Source organism: Narcine bancroftii, chromosome 5 (genome assembly GCF_036971445.1).
Source record: "Narcine bancroftii isolate sNarBan1 chromosome 5, sNarBan1.hap1, whole genome shotgun sequence".
In the NCBI taxonomy this organism is placed as follows: domain Eukaryota; kingdom Metazoa; phylum Chordata; class Chondrichthyes; order Torpediniformes; family Narcinidae; genus Narcine; species Narcine bancroftii.
In genome coordinates, this window is record NC_091473.1 from 236,356,567 (window position 1) to 236,368,422 (window position 11,856).

At 37.8% G+C, this 11,856-nt stretch overlaps 1 protein-coding gene across 1 annotated transcript; it reads left to right on the plus strand.

Moving 5' to 3' along the window:
- The first annotated feature begins 268 nt into the window (after window positions 1-268).
- On the plus strand, window positions 269-9,637 carry LOC138765064 (green-sensitive opsin-like). Its single transcript, XM_069941733.1, has 5 exons — window positions 269-629; window positions 1,353-1,521; window positions 5,891-6,056; window positions 6,170-6,409; window positions 9,509-9,637. Exons 1-5 carry the CDS (start codon window positions 269-271, stop codon window positions 9,635-9,637), a joined length of 1,065 nt encoding a protein of 354 aa, XP_069797834.1.
- The last annotated feature ends 2,219 nt before the right edge of the window (window positions 9,638-11,856 follow it).

The window sequence follows — 11,856 nt, forward strand, 5'->3', positions numbered from 1 at the left end:
TAAGTCAGGTCCTTTGTACGTCAGTCAAAATCCTCAGATGACGAAGTCTTAAAGAGCTTTACCAGATTTTTTTAAACTATCATTCAATTATACTTACATTCTCACTGCCTCTAAATCTTTATTGCCCTTGCCCCCAATCCTTGGCGCTACTTATCAAGAGTATAAATTCTTGAATTAATGCAGGAGCCAAGAGTGCTGCTTTCCCTTGCCGATTTTCTCAGTGGCTGGGAATTTCTAACATTTATCTTGCTAGCCTTTTTCGCTGAAGATGAACGGAACGGAAGGAGAAAATTTTTACATCCCATTTTCCAACAAGACGGGAGTAGTTCGGAGTCCTTTCGAGTACCCTCAATATTACCTGGCTGAACCCTGGAAGTTCTCCATAATTGCTGCCTATATGTTTCTACTGATGGGCATCGGGCTGCCAGTAAATGGTTTGACACTGGTAGTCACTGTCAAACACAAGAAATTAAGGCATCCCCTCAATTTTATTTTAGTGAACTTGGCAGTGGCCAATCTATTCATGATTCTCTTTGGGTTTGTGATGACTTTTTACACCGCCTTGCATGGTTACTTCATCCTAGGACCCATCTCCTGTGCTATAGAGGGCTTCTTTGCAACTCTTGGTGGTGAGTACACTGCAAATGACCCCTGAATTGGAATAAATTTGTTATTATTATTAAATATATCACTAATAGAATACTAATTTTTACGTGCTAACTGAAATTTATTGGAACTAACTGGTAATGCGTTATGGAGTTAATTTCACTCGGATGTAGGAGTTTGTGGAGGTTTGGTATGACATTGGAAAATTTATACATATGTGTGGTAGAAATTGTGCTGACTGGTTATCTGGTATGAGGACACCAAGACCCCTGCAAAAGGTAATGGAAACAGCCCAGGACATCACAGGAAAAACCTTCCCCACCATCAAGACCATCTACAGAAAACGCTACTGTTGGAGAGCAGCCCCATCATCGAGGATTCACACCTCCCAGCATAGGCTCCATTCTCACTGCTACCATTAGGAAAAAAAGTACAGATGCCACAAGACATGTACCGCCAGGTTCAGGAACAGCTGCTCCCCCTCCACCATCAGATTCCTCAACAATAAATTCAATCAGGGACTTATCTAAGGACTCTTACTTTTGAACTTTTTTTAAACCTCTCTGTATTGCACAGTTTGTTTTCATTTTTAAATTTGTTTACATGTGTACATTGAGTACAGATATGTTTGCATTACCAATAAATAGTAATTCTGAAATGTGAAAATCTGAGATAAGTCACTCACCTATTCAAAAAATTATTCCACACTCTCTGGTATTTATTTTGTTTTCCTTTTCTTTTTACAGGCCAAGTTGCTCTTTGGTCCTTGGTGGTCTTGGCCATAGAAAGGTACATAGTTGTATGCAAACCCATGGGGAATTTCAGGTTTGGGATGTCCCATGCTCTTACAGGGATTGGATGCACTTGGATCTTGGGTCTTGCTGCAGCTGGCCCACCTCTGGTTGGTTGCTCCAGGTAAGTAAGAAAAATCCATTCAGTGAATAACAATTTTTTTCCCAAAAGGTTTGCTTCCTGAAAATAAATCAGGAATTATGATGGAGAAATTCAAGCTGAACACAAGGATAATTTCAGATTTGCTGTATCATGTAAGAATTTGGAAAAATGTTAAATGAACTGATACTGAATTTAACATGTTTAATCTCATAATGATGCTGACACCTTGCATCAGTTCAACTGACCTAAAAAATATTTTGCCACTGATTTTTGTTTGTACTCATCATCTGATGTCTCTCATGTGAGTGTCCAACGATAGTCAGCCAACATTGATAGATTCCAGTTAGCCTGAAACCACTTTTCCATGCTTGCAATGTCCTGGCGAAACCTTTCACCATGTTTGACACTGACTGCACCAAGATCAGCAGGGAGGGAATCCAAGTGCTAATGCAGAAAATGTCATTTCAATGACATGCTGCACATCAAGATTTTGTATCCTTGAAGTGGATTTGGAATATGACAGGACTTATGATCATTATTGTAACATTTTTTTCTGATCTTGTAGCACACTTCATAATTGCATTGTTCAATTTTTTTTATTGTAAAATATTAATACAAATATTTTTAAAAAGAAGAAATATGATAGGAAATCAGAAAAATAGGTTATAGCTTTTTTAAAAAGTGGTATGTGACAGGAAAACTTTAATGAGATTTTCTTGATCAGAATCCCCAAATCCATAAAATACACCCAGAGGTCTTTAGGAAGCAGAATCTTTATTGTCTAATTCAATTATTACAATTTCACATATTCTAAAAGAATAAAGATCCCTTTGTCCTCATCTCAGAGTCCGAGTATATATTGATGTTGCTTCTGTTTGCTTGGCACTGCCTGGTTGGTTATTGCAAAGGAAAGTTGAATGTTTTGAAAGTTTAAGTTTAATTTGTCACAAAATACCTCATACTATATAAAGGGGTTCTTTTGCTAACAGACTGACATTATAGAATGTGAAAAGAGCACAATTTGCAGAGTATGGAATTACAGAGTATTGGCACCAAGCCAGGGCAGCATAATAGCATTGTTCTAGAGTGGCTTCAGGAGCCTGACAGCTGCAGGCAAGAAACTTGGTTGGTGCCTGCTTTCACAATCTGAAGGCTTCTCCCCGAAGGGAGGACAGAGAAGGGAGAGTGTCCGGAATGTGATGGGTCTTTCAGTATGTTGGCTGCCTTTGCTAAGCAGCAGGGAATGTAGATGGAGTGAACGGAGAGGAGAGAAGTTTGCATTATGTTCTGAGCTGCATTTTCTACCTTCTGCAGCTTTTGCCATTTTATGCAAACCCACCTCAGGCTATGGTACATCCAGTAAGTCTGCATTAAATGATGATAAAAGGGAAGTTTATTGTCTTGTCTTAGAGATCATTGTGTATGCTTTGTAAACTAGGTTAGAAATAGTATTCAAAGGAAAATCAAAATCAAGAGATGTAAAATAAGTTTGAGAAGAGCCTCGCCCTGTATCATTAAAAGTTGAGAATCTGATTCAGGCATTGAGAGTGTACAATTGCTGGGAAGTTTAAATGATTGAGCACTGGAGAAAAAGACTCTCTTAAAATGTACATTAAATTAAGGAACTATGTCCTAATGGACTAGATATGCCGTTCAACTTATTGATGAGTTTTATTAATGCTCATGAAATATGTTCTTTGCTTTATTCATTCAAAGGTTGTGAGCTTGGTTACCAAAACTAACATTTAATTTTCACCCCTAAATGCCCTTGAGTAGGTGAGAGAACTCCCAGAGGATGGAGCTCAATGATTTAGACTCTGTGATGTTGAAAAAGTTATCATGATACAGTTCCATCAAGTGTTGGTCTTGGAGGAGAACTTAGAGGGGAGGGTATCAAGGTTATGGATTCAAGTGATTCTGCAAAGGAATTATTGCAATGCAAATAAACATAGTAACCGCAATCTTGGTGGTAAATGGAGTGAACATTTCAGGCAAAAGTCAGTGTGATCATTAAGCTGGCTATTTCATCCAGGATGGTAGTGAACTTCCTGAGTGTTACTGATTTTATAGACAATTATTGTCCAGATTCCCAATTTGTGTCGTCGAAAGAGTGAAAAGTTTTACTTAGTCAGGAGGCGAGTCACTAGCCACAAATATTCAGCCTCTAACATGCCCTCTTATAGCAACATTGTTTATGAGTTTGGTCTCATTAAGTTGCGGTCAGAGGTGACCACCACAATATTTGTATTGGAGAGGGATGAAAAACAGAGGGAGATGGTTTCAGCTCATTGCATCAGCACCAATCAACAAGCACCCATTTTTAAACTAATCTCCTCTAAACTAATTTATATTTCTTATAGTCCCATCAATTCCCCACTAAATTCTGCCACTCAACTGGACTCTTGGGGAAAGTACAGAGGGAAAGTTGACACACTTGTGTAAACGATACCTGTTCAAATGATTCACCAATAATCAAAATCATTTTTCTTTTTACTGTACAGCACCTCCAGTCGCTGGGAAGTTCCCTCCATAATTCTCCCTTACTTCAGCTTTACTCAACTGTATCAAAGACACTTCACCTTGAATTCAGCTCTTTGAAGAAAGCCTGGATGTGATGTTTTTTAGCCAACAGCCCCTGATGAATACAGGCACCCAGACAGATATTGGGAATAGCTAGGAATAAAGTCAAATATTCAAATGATTCGCCACTAGCTTTGTGAAAATGGCACCTCTCTTATTGTTCATTGAATTATATTGAATGGAATTAAGTTGCTTTATTTTTGTGGCAGAGCTGAATTAATCTCACCTCAGAAATGTAATTCTATCAAAATATCCTCTGATTATTTCTTTTACCTTTTCTGTTTTCAGAATCTGGACATCATTGTCCGATTCAGAATTTATGGCCCTACATAATTGTTTTTAAGAGTTGTTGACAGTCAACGGCCTTCTTGGAAAAAAGTGCAGCCCTTCTGGAGGCCTTCAACAATTCAAGAAGGCAGTTAGCTATCAATGACTTTTTAAAAACGTGTGATCACGGTTCCATGCAACTGTTCCTTTGTCCATCTTGGCAGTGGAGACCACAAGTTTGGGAGATGTATTTGAATGACGTAGGCAAGTAGGAAATTTTGTACATAGTATGTCTACTGCCATTATGCATTGGTAGTGTAGGGAATTAATATTAAGGTTGGTGGATTATATACCAATTAAGTGGGCTGCTATGCACTGAATTGTGTTGAACTTTGAATTGAATTACTATTAAGTGGGTATAGTATAGAAATAAGAGCATAAGAACAGAAGTAGGCAATCTGGCCCATCAAGCTTGTTCTGCCATTCAATAAGATCATAGCTGATTTGGCCATGGACTCAGCTCTAATTACCCATCTATCCCCCTAACTATTTCCCTATTCTTCAAAAAACAATGGCTTGAATACATGGGAGAAGCAATTCCTCCTTATCTTTGTCTTAAATATACTCCCCCTAATATTGAGGCAATTTTGCCTAGTTCTAATCTCATCTGCCAGTAGAAACAATCTGTCTACTTCTATCTTGTCTCTTCTTTTCATAATTTTGTATGTCACTGTAACATTCCAAACTCCAGTAAGTATCACCCGGGATACTCAATCTCTCTTCATAAGTCAACACACCAACATTTCCCATTGAACCTCCAACACACGGTCTCCAAAGCCAGTATATCTTTTCTCAAGTAAGGAGACACGATATTCCAGATGTGGCCTCAACAGTATCCTGCACCTTGCAGCAGAACCTCCTTGCTCTTAAATTCAATCCCTCTTGTAATGAAGGCCAACATCCCATTTGCCCTCTTGATCACCTACTGCACCTGCAAACTGTTTGCAATTCATGCACATACACTCCCAGGTTTCTCTGTGCAACAGCATGCTGCAATTTTTCAACTTTTAAATAATACTTAGTGTAATGCATGTCGAAAGATCCAAATCAAGGCTTTTATTAACTAAAAGACTGGAGCATATCACAAGTAGGTCGACCAGTCCAGAATGACCTGGTCTGGCTAGGAGCAATCCTTTAAGACCTGCCAGTAGGTGTGGCTCCACTCTCAGCCAATCACAGTCATCCTACACTACCATCTGCACATATGTACATATACACCTTGGTGATAGAATCTGTACTATCACAGTTAGATCTACGTTTTTTTTCCCAAAGTTGATGTCTTCACATTTACTGATTTAAAAAAAAAATAGACACTGTAACAGGGGACCAAAGCACTTGGAGGGAACCCACAGGGACATGGAGAGAATGTACAAACTCCTCATAGACAGCGCTGGATTCAAACCTGGGTGGCTGGCGCAGTAAGAGTGTTGTCTAACCATAGCTAACTATTCTGAACAACCTTTGTTAATTGTTTCTATTTTAGGTACTTACCAGAAGGATATCAGTGTTCATGTGGTCCAGATTACTACACCATGAATCCACATTACAACAATGAATCCTACGTCATATATCTGTTTGTCCTTTATTTTTTTATTCCGGTTATCCTTATTTTATTTTCTTATGGAAATTTGATATGCAAAGTGAAGGAGGTAAGCACCACATTTCTCCATGCATTTATTCAACTTACATTTATAACATCATTGTGTTGAAAGAACATTATTGGAAGAATAATGCAAAACTGTGGAACATTGCTCTGTTTAAGGCTGCAGCACAACAGCAGGAGTCTGCCACTACACAGAAGGCTGAAAAGGAAGTCACCCGCATGGTAATCTTAATGGTCTTTGGCTTTCTCACTGCTTGGGTACCCTATGCCTCAGTAGCATTTTGGATCTTCATGAATCCAGGAGTCAATTTTTCTGCTGGAATAATGACCCTTCCAGCATTCTTCTCCAAAAGTTCTGCAGTATATAATCCAATCATCTATGTATTAATGAACAAGCAGGTACAACCCTTAATTGTTTACATGTAAGAGTGAAGTGCCAAAACAATTTAATGGAAATATACTCATAAGTACAATGTCTTATTTCATGATTTAATTTTGTTTTACTATTAGTTTAAAATAAATTTAAGAATTTGGACAGGTACATGGATGGGAGAGGTATGGAATACTATGAACTAGAAACAGGTCAGTGGGACTAGGCAAAAAAAAACATGGTTTACCACAGTCTAAAAGGGCCAAAGGAGGCTCTTTCTGTGCTCTAATGCTCTATGGTTCTATTTTGCTTTATGTTCTGATCCACTAAACATTTGGAATAATTTAGGCAAATAGGTTTATTTAAGGCTGTGTCCATCTTAAAATAAAAAATATGCAAATGTTGGACTATGGAAATATAAGCAAAGGAAGGAACGAACAAGAAGTGACTTTTGTGTAGTATTGCACTTTACAACATGACAATGAATTGAATTTTGATCTTGGCATGTTTGGCAGAATGTTCTTATTTAACAGTGACCCAGTTTCAAATCGGTCACCATGTAAGGAATTTGAGTGTTTTTTTTTCCTACCCTTGTTAAATCGAGCTCCTGTCAGGCGACAAAAAAGGTACAGTAACAAACAACAACAAACTCCAAAACACAGTCTTTATTGAGTTACGCCAGCGGGAATGAAGAATACCAGTGGTGGGTAGACAGAGTCACCTCACAAATTCTGTTTGAACCTCAGTTAAAGAACACAGTCACAGGGTTTAAGGCATTTTCCTGCAAACAAATTGATAACATTTCTTTGAAGGTATTGCTACATCTTACGTTTTACATGGAAAAGATTTGTTGTTGGTCATTTAATGTGATGTACTCATTTATAATTAAGAACATCCTTCTTGTCTACATAAAATCAACAGATGTCTGGAAGGGTTGCTCACAGTACACATTAGTAATCATTCTCTGCCTGCCTGATTTCTGGTTTCCTATTTACACACGTAAGTGTCTAGTTTCATAGTAATCTTAAATTCTTGAAGATCCTGCACAGCCGTTGTTTCACATCCAAAATACAGAGGACATAAGAGAAGGTTGGATGTGAGGGGGTTGGAGGTTTATTGGCGGTGAGCGGGAGGTTTGAGCTAGTGGAGTTGTTCTAGTGAACCGGTGCGGACTTGAAAGGCTGACATGGCCTGTTTCCGCTCCGTAAATGGTTATATGGTTATATATGGTTATATGTCCCAGAAATAACAAGGACACAGGTCATTTAGATTTAGTATCGAGTATAAGCCACACTCAGTCCAACAATGCACAAGCATATAATGAAGTTCAACAATAATATTATAAATTTAATAAATAAAATGAAAGATTTTCATTGTTGGTAGTTATTGGTATTATGCTTGAATAAGAACTGTGTGACAAATAAGTTGAAAAGATAAGTAACGATATGAAAGTAGAATTTAAAGTAAAATTTAGTATAGGTCTTGACAACTGAAAAATGTTCGAAGGACAGCATGTGACAAAGTAATAAGAACTATAAAACAGTGCGATCACAAGAAGCTTGTGAAAAATAAGTTCAGTTGTATTTTATCAAATTATTATCAAGAAGAGAATATTCAGGAGAAAATTGGCTTTTTGATGATCGATAAATGAAAGTAAAAGAAATGTCTTGCAATTACTTTGAGTGATGTTTATAGTAAAGAGTCTAGGATCTGAGCATTGCAAGAAAATTAGGGGTACGGAACCTAATACACTATCAATAATACCTAAAGACTGGAGTTGCAGGACGACAGGCTTTTAAAACCATAAGATTCGGATAATGTTCCTGTTCTGGCCCAATCCCAGGATATACTGAGGGAGGGACTTGGCTTACTGCCTTTATTAGGGGGATTCCAGGAGGTGGAATCGCTGAGGGAAGGCAGGCCAGCCATATATATGAACCAAACACATAGACAGTGGCAGTAACCAAGTAACAGTATACAGTGGTGTATCACTACAGAACTCATCCTAAGCAAAGCATGGTTTAGGGATGATAGAACAGTAACATCCTTGGTATCCAGCTCCTATGGGAATTGGCAGATACCAGATAAGTGAGTTTTCTGGTTGCTTGAGATTGTGTATTGCTCAGATTGGCAAACTAATCGCTAGGGGGAGGGGGCTCCAATTTTAAATGTTTGCATTTTTCACCAATTTATTTTCCACAATTGTTTTTGCCGGTTGCTTGAGGCAGCCAGTTGCACAAATTCCGGCTATCAGGGATTTTACTGTCATAATGATAAACTAATGGTTCCATCGATTAACAATGGAAAAGATGTCATCAAGTTGGAAGGGTGCAAAAGAAATTCATTAGGATGTGACTATAACTTCAAGGTTTGAGTTATAGGGAGAGGCTGGATAGGCTGTGTCTTTATTCCTTGGAGCATAAACATAGCAAACGTAGGGGTGGATCTTATGGAGGCACATAAAATCATGAAGGATATGGGTGAAGTGAATGCTCGGCCTTTTTTTCTCCTGGGTAGGTGATTGCAGAACATTTTTCAAACAGAAAGTAGTTTGTATCTGGAATGGGCTGTCAGAGGAAACTAGAACCAGGTATGATTTTGCAATTCAAAAGGCAATTTAACAGAAATATGGATAGGAATGGTTTCGAAGAATATGGACCAAACACAGGCAAATGGATTGCCCAGAATGCCAAGTTAGGCCAAAGGGTCTGTTCCCTATTGCATGGCTCTGTGATTCTGTGTTCTACAACTGATAATAGATTTTTGGATTTTTGCTTTGGGACCAATCAGCAACTAGATACAAGCAGCATTAGTTCACCAATTGAAATGTTTCATTATAGTCACCTTCTGTGATTTACATACAAGTGTGGAAATCTCAAACGTACAGCATTTCTTCAATACTAATCCAGCTGGCCTTTTTGATGAGTTTAGAGTAAGAGAGCAAAGTTGCACAGATTCTCCACAGTTTGTAAAACTCCTTGGGAAGTTTTTTTTTACATGGGGAAGGATAGCTGCATGAATTAAAGATAAATTATAAGTTCTTTCAATAGTTTTTAAGTCATTATACATTGTTCAAATATTTTTAAATGTTTTATGTGTTTTAGAAATATTTTTGCTTGTGTTTTTAGTTCCGAAGTTGTATGATCACTACCCTATGCTGTGGAAAAAATCCACTGGGAGATGATGAGTCTTCAATAGCATCTCAAACCAAGACAGAGGTTTCTTCAGTGTCATCAACTCAAGTTTCCCCATCATAGACAGAATTAAGAGTATTATTTTTCAAACAACTGCCAGCACTTATTACTCAAACACAAATTGGCATCAGCCTGACAGTTTGCACATTCCATTAATCTACAATATGTTAACCATGAGTGTAAAGAGTAATTATGAGAATGGTAGCATCACCCTTCTACAATTGGATTAATAACACAATGGTCAAATTTGGATCTATAGCTGAATTTGAAATTGATTTCAATGTAATGTGGCCTACATTAAGAAAATGACAAGGAAAGCTAACTGTCGATTAAGGTACATTTGGCTCCTTGGGAAAGAGAATCTACATTTTCTGGAAAAGAGAACCTGCAATCTCTACCCAGTGTGGCTTTGCTGAGTACCCATTTAAAACTAAATCTACCAATAATTTCAGACTACACAGTATTAACTACTCCCAAGAATAACAATACAAAGTTACTCTGGGTAAATGTAGGGACTTTTACTTCACATATTACATGAAAAGTATCAATGATCAAATTCGGATAAGACAATCACAAAAATTTAATATCGCAATTCATTTTATATAAATTAAATTCAGTCTGATTACTTTATTTTTACAATGAAGGAGAACAATATTCCATTTTCCAATATTATAGAAACACAATGTATGCTGGAAAACAGATGAACAATATACATATAATATATTGTTGGGAAAGAACCTGAACAATAGAACAAGCTTTGTGCCAGCAAAGTGTGCATTACATGGATAGTTTTCCTTAACTGTACAAACACCTTCTATTTGCTAGATGGCGATAGAGTATTGCTAATTTATTAAAGGTTGTCTTCACATTTGTGTTTATGAACATTTATGCATGAAATGTACCTTACTATCGCTGTATATTTTTATACTGTATATAAAACATAATGAAAAATGTTTGTAAAGTCAACTGTTTTAGAAGTAAATGCAAACATTCAAGTATTCTTTCATAATTTCTGTAATACTTGAAGCATGTCACTTAAAAAAAAATACAGCAAAACCCCTTGTGTTTGGGAAGTATCAGGCTCGGTGGGTTCACAGAGAGATGGGCCTGGACACCCGTGTTACAATCAAAGGTAACTTTATTGAACACATGGGAAGCAAACTGGGAAGACATCGAACGACGCTCTATAATAGACATTCACATTGGACCTAGGTTGGACTCCAATACCAGTGGGTGCCTACCTGCTATATGGTACGAAACAAAAACCATAATGGTGCTAGCAAGCTCATCGGAGATAAGGGACATGGATACAGGTGGCTGCTTACCCTACCACGTGGACGCACTTCACATACAAGGACTTTCAAAGACAATCCTGCACCAATGGGGGCTGCAGCTCTCTGCAAGCCCTGATCTATTGCAGTGTAGGTCACACCTTACCCGCGACTCCTCCAGCAATATCCCCAGTAGTGACCTGGCATTGAGTGATGTCCAGGGCTTGGACCAAGAGGCAGAGAAAAATAAAAGATTTTTATACTGTTCTGAGCTCGGCATCTTCTCACTGATGACGCTGAGTCACTTAAATAAGCCAACGGTATGGTGTGCACTAAAGGGTGGCTGAAATCCGATATTAATTGGCAGGTAATGCAATTTCCAAATAAGTTTTAGACAGGGAGGTCACGCGGCTCTCTGCAATCTCAAAGTTCCAGACAAGGGAGGCCATGTATTCCTTCATAATCCACATATAAGCCTCCTGTTATCTGGAATTCAAGCAACTGGCAGCCTTAAGAAACTGGCGAAAAAATTTGAACAAAAATAGCTAAAGCAAACAGAAGATTAAAATTGGCACGCCTCACCATTAGTTCACCAATCACACAACATGCAATCTCAAGCAACTGGAAAATTCACTTATCCAGCATCTACCAATCCCCATAGTTGCTGGATACTAGGGGTTTTACTGTATTAATATATTTTAGTGACCACACTGATCCATCCTGGGCCTCATGTTGCCACCTGAGCAAGCCTCAAAACCATATAAAAATTAACAGGAACTTAACAAGGAACTTTGGCGCCTTCATATTCAAATGTTGTTTATTATAGATTACAGAAACAATTGAAAAAAAATATTATTGGAAAAAAAATTGCATGAAACTGTCCTTAGATAATTACATATAGATTGAAATTAAAGAAAAAACACTAAAATGCTGGAAGATGTATATTGGGTTTGCTTCAACTCATATGAACATGAAAACATATTAGCAGGCGTAGAATATGTGAACCTGATG